The 22,361-nt window shown below is 42.7% G+C and overlaps 1 protein-coding gene across 2 annotated transcripts in view; it reads left to right on the forward strand.

Moving 5' to 3' along the window:
* Positions 1 to 157: 157 nt before the first annotated feature.
* CCDC169 (coiled-coil domain containing 169) overlaps positions 158 to 22,361 on the forward strand; it is a 40,336-nt gene continuing 18,132 nt past the window's right edge. The window contains exons 1-4 of one of the 2 annotated variants that reach the window (XM_061628413.1): positions 158 to 537; positions 6,024 to 6,106; positions 7,266 to 7,376; positions 7,490 to 7,530. In XM_061628413.1, coding sequence (XP_061484397.1) covers positions 458 to 537; positions 6,024 to 6,106; positions 7,266 to 7,376; positions 7,490 to 7,530 — 315 coding nt within the window. In that variant the 5' untranslated portion in view covers positions 158 to 457. The remainder of the gene's footprint in view (positions 538 to 6,023; positions 6,107 to 7,265; positions 7,377 to 7,489; positions 7,531 to 22,361) is intronic. The other variant, XM_061628412.1, reaches the window with a different exon arrangement.

Consider the following 22,361-nt stretch of genomic DNA (forward strand, 5'->3'; position numbering starts at 1 on the left):
CGTACGCCCAATACATTTAAAGCACATTTTTCCTGGCTCCCAAAGAATTCTGGGACGTGTAACTAAGGGTCCTGGGAATTATTGCTCTGTGACGGGTGAACTACAATTCCCAGGCTTCTTTGAGAGGGTAGAAAATGTACTTTAAATGCGTGGCGGGTACGAGCTTAAGCCCGTCATTCCTCCGCAAACCAGCGCTTGCGCTCCTCCACCTGAGGGGATAGGACGCCGTCTGCCGGCCCCACCCTGACGTAGGCACGACGGCAGCTTTGTCCCGTCTGAACGACAAGCCTCCTGGGGCGGATGCCGTGATGTGACAATACGGAACGGGAGCGAGTGTTCCCTGCCACGTGACCGCCCGCGCCTGCCTCCCACCTACCGTCTTTCTCCAAGGCGACGAAGACGCAGTGCGGCTGTGCTGGCGCAGGGGACGGGCTGCGGTCGCCGTGCGAAGGGAGCCATGGGGGAAGGGGCAGACTGCAGCGAGGCACTGGGCTTTGAGCGGATTGCGCTGGACCTGGGGCAGGAGAAACAGATGAAGTGAGTTTCCTTTGGCCGAGCCACGCGGCGAAAAGCACGTGCGCAAGGGGCGTACGTGCCTGCTTAGTTTCTGACTCACGGGCGACTAGAGCCCGCCCCTTCCAGTACTGTTTCTTCCCAACCTTGGGGGACGCCAGAGGGGTAGACAAGTAGCCCCCCCCCGGTTGTTGGACTGTTGTGGTTACTTGAAGGAAATACTCTTTTCCACAAATGCTCACACAGACGATACACGTTGTCCCTTCTGTGTCCTGTAATAATACTTTAGCTAGAGCTTTAAAAGGCTTTACTTGCATGGTTTCAGTCATCCTTACCAACAGCCCTGTAGCGTAGGGCAGTAAGAATATCCCCATATTGTGAGACAGAAGCAAGAGTGGGGCTGGGAGGGAGAGGAATAATGGCTTGCCTGTGTTTATAGCCGAGGGAAGACTTGAATCTGGGGCATCCAAGCTAATTACGTAACATTCATAGCCAATACATCACAGTAACTCTCAGCGTTGACATTGACTACACATTCATAGTAAACATTAAGGCAATGTTAAAATATTGATGGGCAAAGGCTTTGGTTTCTGCCTACGCAGGAGGCCACTGCATGAGTTCACCTGGAGATGGGGCAAAGTGTCATTGCTGTCACCTGTCCTTTTCAGCTAACTGTGTTTGCACGTGTATGGGTGTAGTTTGAGGAGAGGAAGGCATCTATATACAGGGGGGTGGGGGTGCCTCCCCATCTGCAGACTCCCCTCCTTAACCCTCCCTGTCATTTACACTTGAGTCTTCTATTGCTGACATAAAAGGCTATTTTCAAGCCTCATATCAATGTTTGTTACTCCCTTGCTAAATACACACCCCTTGCTGGAATTAGGCTTGAAAATGATAGGATTTACTACCAACTACCACTTTACTACTTTTCACTACAACTTTTCACTCATATTTATTATTGAAATTCATTTTAGTATATTTATTGCTACCGCTGTATTTGGCTGTCTGATTAATTCAGTATGCTAAAGGCCATTGTTAAATATTCTATGAAGCCAAAGGATACAGAATGTACATCTCAGCACTCAGATGCCTTTTTGGTGATTTTTGATATCTTGTACTCACTTTGAGCATTGTTTTTACAATGGAAGGATGGAATATAAATATTCTTAAATAAATAAATACTATATTCTGGTAAAATAGAATCCAAGGATGTGGACACACTAGGGATGGAACTGGGATGGTGACAAGGCTAGAATGGGCACCCCCATCTTCCACATTCATATATCTAAAACACTGCAACATGCTCCAGATTGGGCTCTCCTTGAAGACGATTCAGAACCTGCAGCTAGTTCAAAATGCAGTTGCAACAGTTTTGACTGATAGTTCTGTGCGATGTCCTGTTACACCTATTCCGTGGGATTTGTACTGGCTACCTATGTATTACTTGGCCTTATTCAAGGTACTAACTTAATGCATAAAGCTCTTAACCACTTGGGACCTAGGTTTTTGTCACAACGCCTCTCCTTACATCAACCAGTCCAAGCCCTGAGATCAGCAGAGGAGTCTTGCATGTGGTTCCACCAACAGGTGTGGGCCATTATCTAGGAACCCAAAGCATGGCCTTCTCTGTGGTGGCGGCCCAGTTGTGGAACTCTCTCCCCATGGATATGCAGATGGCCATGGCAATGACGGGCTTCCCCTGCATAGTGAAGACAAATTTGTTCTCCCAAGCTTTCGGAGGCCATGTTTAATTTAACTTTCCCTTTTTTTGTTAAGCCTCTGGTCCTCCTGTGTTTTATCCCAATTGTTATAGTTCTATTGCTGGTTGTTACTTGTATATGTATCTGTTTTTTTGGTTATGTGGTTCCTTTTGATATGTTTTATTTTGATGTTAACTGCTCTGAGGACATATTTTGATGAAAGGTGGTATACAAGAATGCAAAATAAGTAAACCTCTAGTGTCGTGTCACTGGGGAAGATCCCTCATGACAAGGCTAGTGCCTTGGGTAGGACCTTAGGGAAGGGTTGTAGACCTGGAACAGAGCACATTTTTTGCATGTAAAAGGTCCCTGGTTCAGCCCTCAGCATATCCAGGTAGAACTAGGAAGGACTCCTGCCTGAAACCCAGCAGTTGGCAACAACAGTACTGAGCTTGATGGGCCAGTGGTCTGACTCTGTATAAGGCAGTTTCCTATGTTTGTTCCTGACCAGGGACTGGGGATTTAATAGTGTGGCTGAGCAACAGAAGATGCTATAAATGTCTTCGTGCATTGATTGACCCGAGGAATTTTATTTATTTATTTATTTATTTCTATCCCACCTTTCTGCCAAGGAGCTCAAGGTGGCACACATGTGTCTTATTATCCCTCATTTTATCCTCATAACTACCCTGTGAGGTAGGTTAGGCTGAGAGACACTGACTGTCCCAAGGTCACCCAGTGAGGTTCATGAGTGAAGGAAGCTTTCTTTTTTCATTCATATACGTACACCTTATATATATACACCCAGAATTCCATATACAAAACACAGCACTAATATCAATTTATATTATAATGATCTATAAAATACCACAATACCAAACACGTAAACGCCTGTAAACATGGACATTCAGTTCTTAGCGTACCATAAATTTCTCGCTTTGTCTTCAAGCTGGGAAGGAGTGAAAATTGAGATTGTCACATGAGACATCATGTGAAAGAGAAGGCGGTGCAGATGGAGACCTCAAAACGGATATTGTTGAGCTGAACAAGGTGCAGAAAAGGGTAACCGAAATGATCAAGGGTCCGGAGCAATTCCCCTATGAGGAAAGATTACAGTGTTTGGGCTTTTTTGTTTAGAAAAAAGAGTGAGTAATAGAGTATATGAGAGAGGTGAATAACATTATGCACAGTATGGAGAAAGGAGATAGAGAAGTTTTTTCTCTCTAATAATACATGGGGTCATCCAGTGAAGCTGAATGGTGGGAAATTTCAGGACAGACAAAAGGAAACACTTCTTCACACAACACTTAGTTAAACTGTAGAATACTCTATCACAGGGTGTGTTGGCCATCAGCTTGGATGGTTTTGAAAGTGGATTAGACAGGCTCATGGAGGATAAGGCTATCAGTGACTATTAGTCAAAGTGTGTACGTGCTGCCTACAGGATGCCTCTGATTACCAGTTGCCAGAGATCAGCAGCAGAAGAGTGCTGTTGCCCTCAAGTCCTGCTTGTGGGCTTCCCATAGGCATCTGATTGGCCACTGTGAGAACAGGATGCTGGGCTAAATGGGCCTTTGGCTTCATCCAGCAGGCACTTACCAGACATAGAATGGAGGCGGGTGGTTGCCCCCTAAATTTACAGTGATACTGCAATTGTTCTGCATGTAGCTGTCTTGAAAACGGTTTAGGATGAGAGTGGGCAGACTTTGGACTTGTGGGATCTTCCTTGCTTCCAGCTTTATTTAGCCATGGATGGGGAGGCTTTTTTGTTGCTGGTATTGATAAACACAGTAGGAGTAAGCCCCATTGAACATCCTGAGGCTTACTTCTCAGTAAACATGTATAGGAGCGTGCTGTGGGTCTTGGTGATGCTTGCTGATCTCCAGCAGTCATTTAACAATCTACCAGTTGATCTACCTTCTGCTCATTCCTGGCTCACGGTTATGCAGGGGTAGCCAATGTGGTGCCTTCCAGATGTTGTTGGATTCCAACTCCCATCAACCCCAGCCAGCATCTCCAAGGACAGAGATCATTGGAGCTGTAGTCCACAACAACTGGAGCGCACCGTGTTGGTTACCCCTAATGGTTTTCAAGCTTTCTATATTTGGGGAATCCTTCCCACATTGTCTTGCTGTGGAACCCCCTGTGTAGTGCCCTGGGCACTACCTAAGACTGTGCCATCTCACATGAACTGAGTGCATTCCCTAAATTACACTCTGTATCACTTCCTTGCTTGCTTGCTTTCAGTCAATATGTCCACCATTATTGATCTTACTGAAGAACCGTCTGGTTAGCTGCCAAGGAATTGCAGGTTCCCCACAACACAGTTTGAAAGCCACAAGTTTAGAGGCTTCAGTGATGCAGAACATGGCAGCCTGTTTCCTTATGAGATGTGTTGCCCAGAGCAAAATCCCCCAACGCTCCTGGATGTTACTTTCTACCTGTGTCCTCCTATTGTGCAAGGTGTTGGTTTTTACCTGTTCAGCTTTAAGTGACTTATTAAGCACCCTTGCATATATGTCATCACTATTTCCACCATTTTACAAAGGTGACTTTATTATTGAGCCTTACACCTATCAAATAACAATAGTCAAATCATGTATAGAATGGCTGTAATTTGCAGCTCCCCATTTCCTTTAGACTGGCCTTCACCAACCTGGTGCCCTCCAACCACTTTGGACTACAACTCCCATCAGCCCCCAACCAGCACCACTGGCTGGGGTCTGATGAGAATTGCAGTTTAAAACATCTGGAGGGCACTAGGTTGGTGAAGACCATTTTACACTCTATAAGTTTAGGGTCCATCAAACTCAGAGCTGCAGCATTACCTAGAAGCAATGGGAAACAGTCTTTTAAAACATTTAGGCTGCAACCAATACATGTCTTTGCAGAAGTGAGCTCCATTGGATTCAATGGGACTTCCTCCTAGGTAAGTGTGTATTGGATTGCAGCTTCAGTCAGATTTAAAAGGCAGGATATAAATCTTCTAGTAAATAATGCATTAATGTTGAATAGCTGTGGATAGGGAATGGAAGTTTGCTCTTGGGTATGATAAAATATGAACAAGAAATTAACATACTAGAATAGTGAAAGTACATACAGCCTCAACAGGAGTGGGAAACTCAATAATCCATTTGTCCTGAGACTTGCAAAGTCTTAGCGTGGTCTTGCTCAATAGCAAGAGCTAACGTCACCATCTGTCTATTTAGTTTAACACCTGCATGTTTTCCCCCCAGCTAATTCTGGGGAAGGGAGGAATCTACTGTTTGTGTTGACATCTGCTTCACAGTTTTATCGGCTCTGAACTGGGAAGATGCTTGGTTCTGGTTTTTGAAACATTCTAAGAATCCTTTCTAAATAGCCTTCTAAGTAATTTATTATACTGTATATACACACAAATACCATTTTCATGTGTCTGAACACCATAGTTTTTTGGACTGTTGCAAGGGTGGGAAACCTCTGGCATGTGGCCCGAATGCAGCCCTCTCTCTCCTGTTTCACTAAGTCATGCCCCAGCTCTGCACCTTTAGTGCTTCTGCCTGGCTGGAATGTGTCCTTGAACTGTGATAATATCTCTTACTTGCCTGGATGGAGAATGTATGTGTGTGATATAGAAACCTCTGGCACTTGCGTGCATGGATTGTAGCCCACTGTACAAAGATAACAGTCACATCTGTTGCCCTTCCAGTTTTATTTCTGGCCCTCTGCTTGCTCCTGCATGCATCCCTTGGACTGAAAAAGGTCTCCACCCCACCCTGGCCTATTATAAGTTTCTAAATTAAGTAACCATTTATTATTTCCATAATACAGAGAAGTGCTAGAACTTTCAGTATTTGAAATGAAAAGTACAGTAGCAGAACTGGAGAAAAGACTTAACAGTGTTGAGGATGAAGGTAAGAGGCTCACATCTAGGCTTCTGGGGACGTTATAAAAAGCCCATGATGTATATCTAACTGTAATAACAACACAACAAGAGTCTTCAGGCATTGGTATTGAAATATCTTTTAAAATGCCAGACACTTAGCTGTGCCTGCTGCTCAAAGCAAATTACTGCGTGCTTCCCACCCCTGAGTAGCAAGAAGCCGCAGGAGCAGTGGCAACCGGCTTTGGGGTTCCTTTGGCGGCAAACACACTAGAGACTTGCAGCATTTTTGTAATATTTGCTTTATTTATGAATATTGAAGTAAAGAAAAAATGAGGGCAGAGGCCCACCTCCCAAGACAGCAGATCCACTAATACTCAACAAATCTCCAGAGAAATCCTGCATGACAAGGTGCCTTCAGGCTCAATATGTAGCACGTGTGCATGCACGCACACACACAAATTCTGTCTCTTATCTCTGACTATTCCAAAAAGTTCCAAAATGAAATGCTGGTTTTCCTATTCTCTCCCCCCTCTCCCCGCCCCGCACACACACAAACACCAATCTCAGATGATTTTCCCATTCTAAACATTCAAGAAAGATTTCTTTTACAAGAAACCTTTTCTTAATGGCCCATGGTCAGGGCTGATGGGAATCATAGTCTAACATCTGGCATGCATTGTGTTGGGTACCCCATCTTAAAAATTAGCTCACATAATCAGAATTCACCTGACCCATCTACCTAGCAAAAGGAATTTGCCAGCCATCTGTAAGGATAAGATTAGGTTTAGGCTTCCAGTGTGTGGGGACAACAGTTCCCTTGCTCTGGACTAGTACGGAGATCAGTAAGGGTCTTTCCCTGCCAGCAGCCAGTCATCCTGCCCAGTTCTTAGCAGGGGAAAGAGTCTATTAGGTGCCTCATTCTCCTGGGATATGCTGTCCCATGGACTGAGGACCTATGAGATGTTGTTCTAGCATGCTGTGGGGTTAATTAGCCTTTCAGTTTTTGTTACAGATGAAAATGTCAGCAAAGTTTTTGAGAGTTTCAAGCAAGCCATAGTTAATGTTAACTACAGTATGTTCAGGTTTTCATAGGTCAATGCATGCTTTGTGATTAGAGTGTAAGCTTTAAAAGTTCTTTGTGATAATTTGATGTACTGAATCATACTTCCTTCTTTTGTTGTTTTAAGACAGTGAATGGAAAACCAGATATGAAACCCAAATAGAATTAAATAGACAATTAGAGAGGCAAATTGGTCTTCTCCAAGGAAAGATGGAGCATGTTCGTGGTAGCCCAACAGGTACGGCATAAGGTTTTTTTGGTCTGGCATTGACAACTAGTAGAAACAGAGATCTTCTATGTTTGCATATTGTTGCTCAAAAGGCGAATGTTTTTGTTTTCTCTAATTTGTAGACAGATTGGCTTCCGTTCGCTCCTTTGATCAAATGCATGTGGTAAGTATGATGGCATTTAATTGAATAAATGTCCAGTCATTCTATCATATAAAGAAATCTGTTCTGTATTGCAGACAGGCTGGTAATCTTTCCCCCCCTCGCTCTGTAGCATTTAGGTTGAGAAATGGTTTGACTTTAATTCTGCATAATGGCTGGCTTTTACCATTGAACTGTTATGGTTTTTAACTTGTGTTTTTGTGGGTAACTATCTCAGCCACTTTTGGCCTGTTCCCATGACAGCTGCAGGGAAAGCTGTGCCAGCACCCAACCCCTGGAAAGCCAGTCATAGGTGATCACTGCTATGTGTACAGTTTGGATTTAATAACGCATTGGCAAATGGTGGGAATAAACCCTGTTTCTCAGGACTTTTTCATGCATTGTGGTGGTGTTGGTGTTTCCGGGTTGTCTGTTTATTTGAGAAACTTCTATACTGCTTTTTAGAACAATCTCCTCAGAAAGTGGTGTACAGTCCATAAAATATATCCAAAACATTCAAGGCAAAAATAAACTATAAAATCCTATTACCTTTAGGAATAAACATTGAAACCAGCAATGGACAAATGGCCCAATTTCAAACCAACATCTGGCGTCTCACTTTAGTCTCTAAAAGCCATTGTTTTACAGCTTTTAAAAGAGATCAAAGGAAGAGTTTGCCTAACTTTCTCCAGAATTGAATATTGGGGGGGGGGGCTGCAGAGAAGGCGTTATTTTGTTGTGCCCACCAGCCTGATAAAATTTACTGGTGGGCATCTTACAAGGCTTCTGTCATAAATCTTAGTTAGGTTGATATGAGTGCAAGCTATCCCTAAGATAACCTGATCCCAAACTGTTTAGGGCTGTAAAGGTCTTCACCAGCACCTTGAATTTGTCCTGGAAACACCCTGGTAACTGGTGCAGTTGAGGAAGTATCAGTGTAGCATGAGCTGATTTCCTGGCCCCAACTAATAGCCAGGCAGCTGCATTCTGCACCAGTTGTAGTTTCTGAACAATCTTCAAAGGCAGCCCCATGTAAAGCACATTATGGTAGACTAGCCTGGAAGTCACTAGTGGATGAATAGCCATGACAAGGTCTGGAATTTCCAGAGACGGTCACAGCTGGCATACAAACAGAAGCACACCCAAATGGTGAACTAGACCATTCAGAGGGACTGCAACCTCATTAACTATCTAGAGTTGTAAGTTTCTCCACCCCCAGCACTTCTGGCGTATCTGGATTAAGCTTCAGTTTTTTGGGTGCATGTACTATAATGACCACAAAATACCATATGGAGGGATGAGACATGTTTGAACTGTTATGCTGTGTGTAATTTGTGTGCTTAATTTCGTTTAAAGCAACACCACAGCAGCAGAGTAACAGCAGATGTTGAAATGCAAATGTGCCAGCGTGTGCGTGCGTTTACCTAAGAAAGCAGGCTTTTACCCTGCATCAGCATCACTGAGACTGGAGACTTAGTAAAATAAGAAAAGCTACTTTAATTATAGAAATACATTGTAGATAGAAAAGCATACCTAGTTCTAACTAACTAGCTAAGTTGGAGGCATTACGCCCAGGTGCGGGAGTTAGCCTCATGGCTTAGAGAGAGCAGAGACAAAGGGATGTCTCCTCTCTCCTGGACAGTTAGAGAGGAAAGGAGTGGAAAGGGCAGAAGGAGGAGGGGCAGGTAAGCTTCCCTAAAGACGTAACAGTCTGGTGACAGAAGGAAGTCAGTCAGAGCATCACAAGTAAAGGTAAACAAGCCTATCCATCTGGAGGACCTTAGCTCTATCTCCCTTCTGGAGCACAAACAAAAGAACAAAACAGGAGTTGCTCTTGCCCCACTTCCAACATGAACACTCCATTGCCTCCTGACACATAAGAAAAGTCTGCTGGATTAGGCCAGTGGCGTATCTAGTCCAGCATCCTGTTCTCACAGTAGCCAACCAGATGCCTATGGGAAGCCCACAAGCAGGACCTGAGTGCAAGAGCACTCTCCCCTCCTGGGGCTGCCAGCAACTGGTTTTCAGAAGCATACTGCATTAGACTATGGTGGCAGAACACAGCCATCATGGCTAGTAGCCGTGGATTGCCTTGTCCTCCATGAATTTGTCTAAACTTATTTTAAAGTGATCCAAGTTGGTGGCCATCACTCCCTCCTGTGGGAGCGAATTCCATAGTTAACTATGCACTGTGTGAAGAAATAGTTTCTTTTGTCTGTTCTGAATCTTCCAACATGCAGCTTCGTTGAATGTCCACGAGTTCTAGTTTTATGAGAGTAGGCAAAAAACTTTTTTCTATCCACTTTTTCCATGTCATGCATATAATTTAATACACTTCTGTCGTGTCGCCTTTGACTAGCCTTTTCTCTTATCTAAAAAGCCCCAAATGCTGCAACCTTTCCTCATAGAGGAGTCGCTCCATCCCCTTGATCATTCTGGTTACCTTTTTCTGAACCTTTTCCAACTCTGCAGTATCCTTTTTGAGGTGAGGCGACCATGACTGTACACAGTATTCCAAATGTGGCCACACCATAGATTTATACAACAGCATTGTGATAGACAGTTTTATTTTCAGTACCTTTCCTAATGATCCCTAGCATGGAATTTGCCTTTTTCACAGCTGCTGCACACTGGATAGACATTTTCATCGAGCTATCCACTACAACCTCAAGGTCTCTTTCCTGGTCAGTCACTGCCAGTTCAGACCCCATGAGCGTATATATGAAATTAAGATTTTTTGCTCCAATATGCATAAGTTTACACTTGTTTATATTGAATTTCATTTGCCATTTTACAGCCCATTCATTCAGTTTGGAGAGGTCCTTCTGGAGTTTTTCACAATCCCTTTTTGTTTTAGCAACCCTGAACAATTTAGTATCATCAGTAAACGGCCACCTCACTGCTCACCCTTAACTCTAGATAATTTGTGAGCAAGTTAAAAAGCACAGGTCCCAATACTGGTTCTTGGAAGACTCCAATTTCTACAGCCCTCCATTGGGAGAACTGTCCATTTATTCCTGCTCTCTGCTTCCTGTTACTTAACCAATTCCTGATCCACAAGAGGACCTCTCCTCTTATTCCATGACTGCTAAGTTTACTCAGGACTCTTGGTGAGGTTCCTTGTTGAAAGCTTTTAGAAAGTCTAAGTATACTTTGTACACTGGATCACCTCTGTCTAGATGCTTGTTGAACCTCTAAAGAATTCTAATAGGTTAGTGAGGCAGGACTTTTCCTTGCAGAAGTCATGCTGGTTCTGCTTCAGCAGGACTTGTTCTTCTATATGCTTTGTTAATTTGTATTTAATAATACTTTTTGCCAGTTTTCCTGGAGCAGACGTTAAGCTAACCGGCCTGTTTGCTTGCTTTTGTTTCAAAAGTTTCCCCAGAAGCCCAAGGCTTAAATAGGCTAGATGGAGAGCTGGTGGTACCAGTAATAAAAGTCTGTGCTAAGTTAGGAAGGTCTTTCAGAGCTTGGTTGGATACACTCTGGGGCTGTACAGCTTCCTAGGCTTGGGAGTGTCACTGGGTTTGGTCTCTATAACCTTCACAATGCATCTGTCACCTTCATGATTCAGGTTTTGTTGTATGCTGAAGACACACCTCTTTACCCTTGTCTGTGATAGTTGAGACGTATATTTTTAAGACCTGCCCTATTCTTGCGAAAGTGTTTTTAATGTTGTATTTTACATTCTTGCGACCTGCTGTCCCTGGGGAAGGGTCAAATCAACTGGCCACGCTCCATGGGTTCCATGGGTCCCACGTGGTAAGGAGGTGAAAACAAAAGCACCAACTCTTGTCTGATCAGTTGTATATACAGCTTTATTACAGAAATGTTACTTCACATTATCTAATGTCACCCCAGCCCCATTTTTCCCCAGCACCAAGTCCTTTAGCAGACCTTCTCAGGGCTGCTTCAGTGTTCCAGGGAGGCTCTTCTGCAGAGCAGACAGGGGTGTTCAACCTCAGTGCCTTTGGCAAGCTCAAATCAAGGGACGCTATGTCTTCCTAGGGTGAAGGAAGGCTAGATGAGTCTGGGCTGTTGGCATTCCTGCTCTGGCCAAACATGATAGGATTAGGGGGATAGGCTGAAGAGGGCCTCCATGAAGGAAGTACAGACCACTTTCCCCCCAACCTCTACCCTGTGTCTCTGCGGGGCTCCCTTCCCTCTCTCAGGGGCCTTGTATAACCTGCCTGACTCTCCTCACTTTCTTCTGCCTAAAACACAACAGTTGGGCTCCTTCTCTGCACCAGGCAGCTGATGGAGAGTGCCCCACCCTCCTTCTCCCACAGGTAAACTCTCCAGGCAGTATGTAGAACCATAGAATAGTAGAGTTGGAAGGGGCCTATAAGGCCATCAAGTCCAACCCCCTGCTCAATGCAGGAATCAAACTTAAAGCATACAGGACAGGTGGCTGTCCAGTCATTGCCTGGGTGTTGCTTGCTGGTGCCTTCTGGTGTCGATTGGGGCTTACTAATGGGCTGTGGGCCAGCAAAGGACCAGCGCCCTCTAGCAACCCATCACACTCACCTGGGACCTTAGGTTAAAGGGTGAGAAATAAATCCTCCTCCTCATCTTCCAAAACTATTTCTCTTGGACTGTAATTGCTTTGCTCCATGTGAGCAGCAATTTGTGACCAGATCTTGGACTAAGAGCATATGACATTTTAAGCCATTTTAAGATAATATGGCAACATTCTGAGTTAATTTAAAACTCTTGAGGGGAAAGCAATTCTTTTCTGAGATTTTTCTTAAGATTACTTGTTATTAGTTGACCCCTTTCCTAATCAACCTGAAGTCAGTTTGCCTTTTGCCTGTGACCATCATTTATGTCTTCACCAGAGGTACAAATCAGAATAGCCTATTCTACCAGAACTTGGTTTTCCCTCACATTTTCATTTCACCTGCAAAGGTTAATATGTTTGAGTTAAAGTAATATGGTAATAATAATAAAGTAGCTGTTTAGGCATCATGGGGACAGGCATACTGTGGAATATTTAATGTTAATGAAAATGCATGGATGACGAATGAAGGAGCAAATTGGATGTTCAATGCACAATTGCTGCAAAAGGTCACAGCCGTTTGCTCTGAGAGTTATTTACAGTCCATTCTTATCTAAGCATACTGGTGTTCTTAAGTACATCTTTTTAGTTTAATTTCTTCTCCAAAGTGATGGTGGACTAGAATTCATGGGCATGATTAGACACAGCAGGGTAAAACTGACAGGTATAGCAGATTAGGAGGATCTGTGTCTGCCTGTTAGGGGTGGATATTGACACTGCTCCCCACAATCAAGCACAGCTCAATACCATCCCTGCTGTGAGCTCTATTTAATTGGTATGTTCTTTAGTGCTCCTCATGCTTTCTTTTATATTGGCAATAATTACGAAGCAATCAAAATGCAATTTCTTTGGAGCGTGCATTGTGAATGTTGCTTTCTGCAACATTAGCCAGCCAGAATCCTTTCATCAAAGTACAAAAGTTTTCTTTAGAAATTAATTTTTCCCTTTTATTTATTTATTTATTTATTTATTTATTTATTTATTTATTTATTTATTTAAAATATTTATACCCCGCCCTTTTTCTGAGGAACTCAGGGCGGCTTACATTAAAACATTAAAACAGCAATAATTAATAAACATGATATTCAGTTTAAGCAATTTAAAGTGGAATTAAATAAACATAGGTTAAAACTAACTACATTGGTTAAAAGCCCGTCTAAATAGAACAGTCTTCACCTGTGCACGAAAATTTGATAATGAGGAAGCCAACCAGACCTCAATAGGGAGAGAGTTCCACAGTCTAGGGGCGGCCACCGAAAAAGCCCTATTCTGTGTCTCTGCAAGATGAACTTGCAGGAAGGAAGGGGTAATAAGTAGAATCTCGCTGGAGGATCTTAAAGTCCGAGCAGGTTCATAGAGGGAGAGGCGCTCTGACAGATAGCCTGGACCTAAGCCGTATAAGGCTTTATAGGTCAAAACCAGCACCTTGAATTGTGCCCGGAAACAAATGGGCGACCAGTGGAGCTGATACAACAGCTGGGTTGTATGTTCTCTATATCCCGCCCCAGTTAACATCCTGGCTGCAGCTCTTTGTACCAATTTCAGTTTCCGAGCAGTCTTCAGGGGCAGCCCCACGTAGAGCGCGTTACAGTAGTCTAATCGAGATGTAACTAAGGCATGTGTCACCGTGGTCAAGTCTGACTGGTCAAGGAACGGGCGCAGTTGGTGCACCAATCTTAATTGAGCGAAAGCACTCCTAGCCACAGCCGAGACCTGTGCCTCCAGAGTCAGAGCCGAGTCCAGGAGCACTCCCAAACTGCGAACCTGTGATTTCAGGGGGAGTGTAACCCCATCCAGCACAAGTTGAATCCCTATTCCCTGCTCCGCCTTCCGACTGACGAGGAGCACCTCTGTCTTGTCAGGATTTAATTTCAGCTTGTTCGCTCCCATCCAGTCCATCACTGATACTTTTGCAAATATAGCCTTCCTCTCTTTCTGTCACAGTGATGAAAACAACTTGAGAGACCTTATATGCAAATAAATTGATGAATAGTGCTTCTGTAGATAGATACATGCAATTCTGTTAACATCATCTTAGCAGTTTTTTGTTGGGAATAACTGAGGAAGCTGGGGTGCATGCTATCAATCACACTGAATGTCATACGCTCTGTAACCCTAGGTCTTGTACCAGTTTTGCTATGGCATTTGGGTTTCAAGATGAAGGGGGGTGGCTGTGGATAATGAGACTAGCAAGCCAAAGTGTAGGGTTGTGGTATTTCTAGTCTTCGAGTTTGCTTGTTTCTTAGTTATGAAACAGCCAATTGGCAAATATTATACCACTGTAGAATAGATAAAAATAATTTCCTTTCCAGTATGAGCTTGCTATGGCAATTATACACAACTAGAGGAATAGCAATTTCTTAAATCAAGGTTAGGTGATATTAAACAGGACTGCCCTCAATAGCTCAAATCCAGCCCAGTTAGCTACCCTTATTGCTCCAAATGCACGGCTCCAGTTCTCATCAGTTTCTCTTCTCACTTCTGGGACAAAAAAGTTTCCTCTGATTATAGGTGAAGAGCATGGATCCACCTGTGGATTGTTTTTTAAGGGTTAGACCACCAACATGGTGCACAGAAATTTGTAGTTCATAAACAGCAACAAACAATTGACCTACTTTTGCAGGAATCAAGCAGTGACCCACTACATTGTAGGATGCCCACTTAATTGATGTTAAATTTCCCTGTTTGGGATTTGGGGGGGGGGCAGGTAATTGAGGCAGTCTAATGTGGCAGCTGCTTCTTAAACTCTGATGCATAGGGTGAGCTACTCCTGTTTAGAAGTGTGCGGAAAGTACTTATTAGTACTTTCCAGTTTTTAGGTTCAGAACTGGATATTTAAGTAGGTTTCAAGACTAAGTGCATATATTCTGGGCATATTACCCCCCCTTGTTAAATCCATAGACAAGAGGCAAAAGATACTTCCAAAGACTGTAGCTCTGTACAGAACTATTGTCTTGAGGTTGCTGTACACCAACATCCCTCTGCTGCAGTTCATTTTGCTTTGGAATACAGGAAACCACCTTACTCTGAGTCAGACTGATTGGTCCATCTGGCTCAGTATTGTCTACACTGATTGGCAGTGGCTATCTAGGATATCAGATGGAATTCTTTCCCAGTCCTACTTGGCGATCCCGGGGATTGAGCCTGGGATCTTCTGCACGTAAGGCAGATGGTCTGCCACTGAGCTACAGTGATCAAGGGGATGGAGCGACTCCCTTACGAGGAAAGGTTGCAGCATTGGGGGCTTTTTAGTTTAGAGAAAAGGCGAGTCAGAGGAGACATGATAGAAGTGTATAAAATTATGCATGGCATTGAGAAAGTGGATAGAGAAAAGTTCTTCTCCCTCTCTCATAACACTAGAACTCATGGACATTCAAAGAAGCTGAATGTTGGAAGATTCAGGACAGACAAAAGGAAGTACTTCTTTACTCAGCGCATAGTTAAACTATGGAATTTGCTCCCACAAGATGCAGTAATGGCCACCAGCTTGGATGGCTTTAAAAGATGATTAGACAAATTCATGGAGAACAGGGCTATCAGTGGCTACTAGCCGTGATGGCTGTGCTCTGCCACCCTAGTCAGAGGCAGCATGCTTCTGAAAACCAGTTGCCGGAAGCCTCAGGAGGGGAGAGTGTTCTTGCACTCGGGTCCTGCTTGCGGGCTTCCCCCAGGCACCTGGTTGGCCACTGTGAGAACAGGATGCTGGACTGGATGGGCCACTGGCCTGATCCAGCAGGCTCTTCTTATGTTCTTACAGCCCTTCCCCTGGTTTGTCCTTCAATTTTCCTGTCTCACTCCTTGCATATTTGCCATATGTACTTTCAGAGTGTAGTAGAGGGGTGGTAAGGCTGCATTTACCTAGGAGTAAGCCGCATTGAATTCAGTAGGACTTACACCTGAGTAAACATGGTTAGGACTGTGCTGTAAGAGGCAGATCAGATTGCAAAGGGCATGTCAATATACTTGTAAGGTGCTATACCAGTTTGCTGATATTGGTGGCCAGTTGCCATTTTTATGAGTAAATTGACTTACAGGTAAAGTCTCCAGCTTGCCAGGATAAGCATTCTTCCTTACAGGTTGACAGTATTGGCACTGCTGCTTATTTTGAAACTGAGGATAATATTCCTCACAATTTATTTATTTATTTATTTTATTCAGTTTCTATACCGCCTACAGCCAACGGCTCTCTGGGTGGTGAACAACATGAATATAAAATACAATATGATAAAACCACGTAATAACTACTGCACACATAACAGAAATACTCAAAAGCTAAAACATAATACACAATTAATTTAGTATACCAAAGTGTTGTAAATATATTAAAATATATTAAAATGTATTAAAATGCCTGTGAAAAGAGGTAAGTTTTAACCTGGCGCCGAAAAGAAAGCAATGTTGGCGCCAGGCGCACCTCGTCAGGAAGACTATTCCATAGTTCGGGGGCCACCACTGAGAAGGCCCTAGATCTTGTCGTCATCCTCCGAGCCTCTCTATGAGTCGGTACCCGGAGGAGGGCCTTCGATGTTGCACGCAGCGTACGGGTAGATTCATATCAGGAGAGGTGTTCCATCAGGTATTGCGGACCCACGCCGTGTAAGGCTTTATAGGTCAAAACCAACACTTTGAATCTGGCCCGGAAACATATAGGCAGCCAGTACAAACGGGCCAGAACAGGTGTTATATGTTCAGATCGTTTAGTCCTAGACAACAATCGGGCCGCAGCATTTTGCACGAGCTGCAGTTTCCGAACCGTCTTCAAAGGTAGCCCCACGTAAAGTGCATTGCAGTAGTCCAGTCTTGAGGTTACCAGAGCGTGGATAACTGAGGCGAGGTCGTCGCTGCTCAGATAGGGATGTAGCTGGGCTACCAACCAGAGTTGGTAGAACGCACTTCGTGCCACCGAGGCTACCTGGGCCTCAAGTGACAATGAAGGATCTAAAAGAACTCCCAGACTACGAACCTGCTCCTTCAGGGGGAGTGTAACCCCGCCCAGGACAGGTTGAGTATCCACCATCTGATCAGAGAAACCGCTCACTAACAGCATCTCAGTCTTGTCTGGATTGAGTTTCAATTTATTAGCTCTCATCCAGTCCATTATTGCAGCCAGGCAACGATTCAGTACATTGACAGCCTCACCTGAAGAAGATGAAAAGGAGAAGTAGAGCTTCGTGTCATCAGCATATTGATGGCTACACACTCCAAAACTCCTGATGACCGCCCCCAGTGGCTTCATGTAGATGTTAAAGAGCATGGGGGACAGAACTGACCCCTGCGGGACCCCTGGAGAACCCAGGGTATCGAGTAATCCTCCCCAAGCACTACCTTCTGGAGCCGACCTACCAAGTAGGAGCGGAGCCACTGCCAGGCAGTGCCTCCAACTCCCAACTCCATAAGTCGCTCCAGAAGGATACCATGGTCGATGGTATCAAAAGCAGCTGAGAGATCAAGGAGAATCAATAGGGTTACACTCCCCCCATCCCTCTCCCGACATAGGTCATCATACAGGGCGACCAAGGCTGTCTCAGTACCAAAACCGGGCCTGAAACCGGATTGAAATGGATCTAGATAATCGGTTTCATCCAAAAGTGTCTGGAGCTGGTTAGCAACCACCCACTCCAAGACCTTGCCTAGCAGACATCACAGGATATTGTGGGGATGTCTTTATCTCTACTGAGTGAGGCACTGACTTTCTATGATAGAACCTTGAATGGAAGCCCTAATAAGGGCATGATTTTCCTTCTGATGACTGCATCAGCTGCAGAATGAACCAATTCTTCCCAGTGTGTTCTGGAAAATATCCTAGGAAAATCAACTGGCATAGAATTGCCAAAGTAATGTGGGTTTATTCAATCAACTTTATTGTAAATTTTAAAATTAGCCACCAGGGGGCACTTCATATTTAAATATGCTCTGGGCTTCTAGGTTCCTAGTTTCGGAATCTTTATCTTCTGACAGAGGTTGGTGAGCTATTTAACATATTGGTCACAATCCAGGCAGATATACCCACTTTGCAGTCCCGTTGGTTTCAGTGACAACAACTGTCTTAAAATTGTCATAACTATTGTATCTGAGTTTCATGTTTAATTGAAGAGTAGGCCTGGGGCGGTTTTCTCACAAGTATTACATACAGTATAAAAATTCCATGTAGGTAAAATGGAACCTTTGTTTCGGTAGCAGACAAAGTGCAGCCTATCTAGTTTTATTTCCACTTAGATTTGCAACCAACATTAGGTTTCCTGAGTGCTGGCATCATATAAGCCTCACAGTTGTGGCTTGTAATTTTATAATATATGTCATTAAGGCTGCTGGTAGAGACCGCCTGTTAGTTTTGGAAGGAGGGGATACTGTTCTCTCTCTGACCCAATATTTGCATTCAGTTTCAGATGACAGGTTGACTAGATTACAGGGGCTTCATAGTGGCTGTCTTTTTCACAATGTGTCAGACAAATATATCACATCTGTGCCTCTACCCAATGGAGAAAATCAAAGGGAATTGAGACTAGAAGAAAATGTCACTAGCTCAGCAGTTAATATGCCAAATTCTGGGGAAAACAAATTTGCAATCTTTTGCAGGGTTTTTTAAAATGTGTTTTGAATACTAGGGACTAATTAATTAGAAACGCTACTTGCATTGCTAATTGTGCAATGTGCTCTATTACCCAGAATGTGATTACTGTGTATGTTAATGGTTTTAAAAAAACAGAGGCTGAGTGCCACCCAATACTTTTAAACTGCAATATTGCAGAAGAAGAGAAATAGGGATCTGATGAGGCTATTGTCTTCTGAAATCAGAGGCATTGCTGAATGCCAAAAATAAGACATGAAATCAAGAGGGCAGCCCACCAAGTTCTTTTTTTTTTCAATTAATTTTTATTCAAATTTTCAAAACCAAAACAATACAAAAAGAAAAAACACAAATCCATAACTAATACAATAAAAAGAAAAAATATATAAAAAAATTGACTTCCGATTTGTCGTAGTTCAGCTATAAGTCTATAATATATAACAAGCCTGTATCTTAATAGATTATAAAATCACCTTCCTCCAGCGGTTATCTTAATTGGTTACAAATCTCATTAACATCATATCATTTTATTCTTCCACAAAAAGTCAAAGAGAAGTTTCCAATCCTTGAGATATATGTCCATCAATTTTTTTTCTAGATAAACATGTCAATTAATCCAACTCATCAAGTCTACTAAGTCCAGTAATTTCAAATCGCTCTTCTTCCATTATCCGTATTGGTTCCATCTTCCATCTTTACGTGCCCAATAATCTTGCTGTCATAGTCATATAATAAGAGTCTGATAGGAATTTCCTTTTTCACAGATATTTTCTTGCCATCAATTCCGAACGTATCACTAAAGTATTGTTGCAAAGCCGCGTCTCTGTTCCTCTTTTTTACATGATACACTAGCACATCTCTTGAAGATTTTTCCATTGACACAAAACAGGGATTAATTCTGTTAGCTTTCTCCATTTCAAGTTCCATCAAATCCTTCCAGTCCAGGAATTTTTTTGAACCGATAATATCTTTATCTCCAATCTCTTCAGTTCCTTCAGGGACAGCGCTGAGTTCCAAACCGTAATATTTGTCTCCAGGATCCATCACAGCCAGGAAATCCAAATCTTTTTCCATGTCCATATTTAATCCAATCTCCATAGTTTGAACCTTGCCTTTAATTTCTCTTTCATCCTTTTTTGGTTTTCCAGATCTATCTTTATTCTCCTTTCTCATAGAATCCTGAATTTCTTTCAGCTCCTGTCTCATTTCGTCAAATTCAATTTTCAACGCTTGACTATTATTTCTCAGTTCTTGTTTTATTGACTTAATCCCATTCATTATTTTCTGAAACATGTCTAAAGATAAAGTCCCTTCTTGTACATCCATGATCTTCTTAATTGTCATTCTTAAAGCCAAAGGAACAAAACTCCTTCAATTTTCAATGTCCCAAGCAAAGAGCAGTTTATTTCTTTATCCAGTTACAAAGGAGTTAATCTTTCAAACCAACTGGCGTCACACTCTAGACAGCCCTTATCTCTTATATGCCCAGAAGTGCAAAAACAGCTTTAGTTCACAGCGTCCGAATAACTAGTAGCAGAAAGAATGAGCAGATTCGTCAAAAAGAAAGTAGATCAGAAAAAATAGTCCCAAACAAAAGTCTTATAAATCAAAAAGAAAACCCTCATCCGTTGTAATCTTTATAATGCTATTTTCCATGTCAGCTTCTTGCAATAAAAAAAGATAGGCTATTTTTATTTTCTTCCCCCTTAGTTCCGTGAGTAAAAGAGAAGGAAAGTTTTAACTCACCCAGGTTATCTTAATTGCTGGATTCTTTGACAAATCTCTTTAGCTGTATAGATAAGAAAGTGATAAGCGTAGACAGGAGAATGCTTGCCTGTTAGACCGTTTATCTTTAAAGAAAAAAAAAGGGTCACTTATTCAGCTGAGCTTAGCTAGAAATCCTCGCTCCGTCCGAGCTGCTGGAAGACCTTCTTTCACAGACAATTCTGACGAATTCCAGTCTCCAACAATCACAACAAAGCTGTGTGGGAAATCTCACGTTTCTTCCTTATCCGGAAGAAATTATCCCCAGTCAAAAAAGACCCTTCTGACTGGATTTAACTGAAAAAGTTTCATCCAAGACGGGAGCCCGTCTTAGAGGCTGCACAGGCGGAGGGATCCTCCTGGGAAGTCTCGGCAGCCCACCAAGTTCTAATGCTCCATAACATTGTTTTAGGTTGCAGTTCTATGCACACTTACCTGGCAGTAGGAATCTACAAATCTGTCATTTTCAGTTTTGTATATCTTAAATTAAGTTCACCCCATTTCTGCATACGTTTGTGATTTTTTTTTAAAAAGTCATGAAATTTTGTGCACATTTAATGCAATATACATATTTTTCTATACAATTTTGCCTAATATACACATTTTGCAAGCAATTTCCCTTCCTTTGAAGCATTTTGGCATATTTTCATGAATATAAGCATTTTTCTGTAGACTTTCCTCTATATATACTTCATTGTATATATAGTTTTGGTAGAGAACTGCATCGCAAAATTTGGAGAATGCTAACAGCATTTTGGTTTGTGTTTTGGCTTGGGAAGTGTGAATTAGATACTTTCCCTTGAAAATGCATACCAAACAAAATTTTGTTCCGTCCTCACCTGGAAGGAAGCTCTTTTGAACATAGTGGGACTCACTTGTAAGTAAAGATACCTAGGATTTCACAGTCCCACATCCCAGAGAAGCAAGATGTTGCATGAGTAGCCATTACCCTGGTTTTGTTTTGTTTTGGAGACAGAGCTTATTTATTTATATTTATTTATTTATTATTTAATTTGTATCCCGCCCTTCCTCCCAGCAGGAGCCCAAGGCGGCAAACAAAGCACTAAAAACACTTTAAAACCTCATAAAAACAGATCTTAAAATACATTAAAACAACAGCGTTAAAAACATTTTTTAAAAAAAACTTTGAAAAAGGGTTAAAAACATTATTAAAAAACATATTAAGCAATTCTAACACAGACGCAGACTGGGATAGGTCTCAACCTAAAAGGCTTGTTGAAAGAGGAAAGTCTTCAAAAGGCACCGAAAAGATAGCAGAGATGGCGCCTGCCTAATATTTAAAGGGAGGAAATTCCACAGGGTAAGTGCTGCCACACTAAAGGTCCGTTTCCTATATTGTGGAGAACAAACCTCCTGATAAGATGGTATCTGCAGGAGGCCCTCACCTGCAGAGCGCAGTGATCAACTGGGTATATAAAGGGTAAGATGGTCTTTCAGGTATCCTGGTCCCAAGCTGTATAGGGCTTTGTACACCAAAACTAGAACCTTGAACTTGGCCTGGTAGCAGATGCTTGCTTGAGACATAAGGCATTTCTGTAATACTTGGATTTATTTACAAATAGACATGGTGACCAGAGGTGGAGGCACACAGCTTAACCCATTTACCAGAAGCAAATTCCATAGCCCTGCATCAAATCTCCAGAGACAGGTGCTCGTGTATCCCTAGATGGTTTTAGCTTATAGCTTGCTCTCTCAGGGCCAAATTAGACGTGGTATCTGTCATGTAGTTTGCCCTTGTGTAGCTAAGTATATAAAAAAATTAATAGATGATGCAGGGAAGCCCAAGTCAAATGAGAATTGTAATGTGTGAGGGGGTTGGATAATAGGGTCTTTAACCACCACCACCCCACTGCAGTCCTGATCAGTATCACCTCTCTACCCATACCTTATTCACAGTGGGAGGAAAGCAGGCGTGTAATACTTCTTTGGCTTACTCTTCAGCTC

The sequence above is a fragment of the Rhineura floridana genome, chromosome 5 (assembly GCF_030035675.1).
Source record: "Rhineura floridana isolate rRhiFlo1 chromosome 5, rRhiFlo1.hap2, whole genome shotgun sequence".
Lineage (NCBI taxonomy): Eukaryota > Metazoa > Chordata > Lepidosauria > Squamata > Rhineuridae > Rhineura > Rhineura floridana.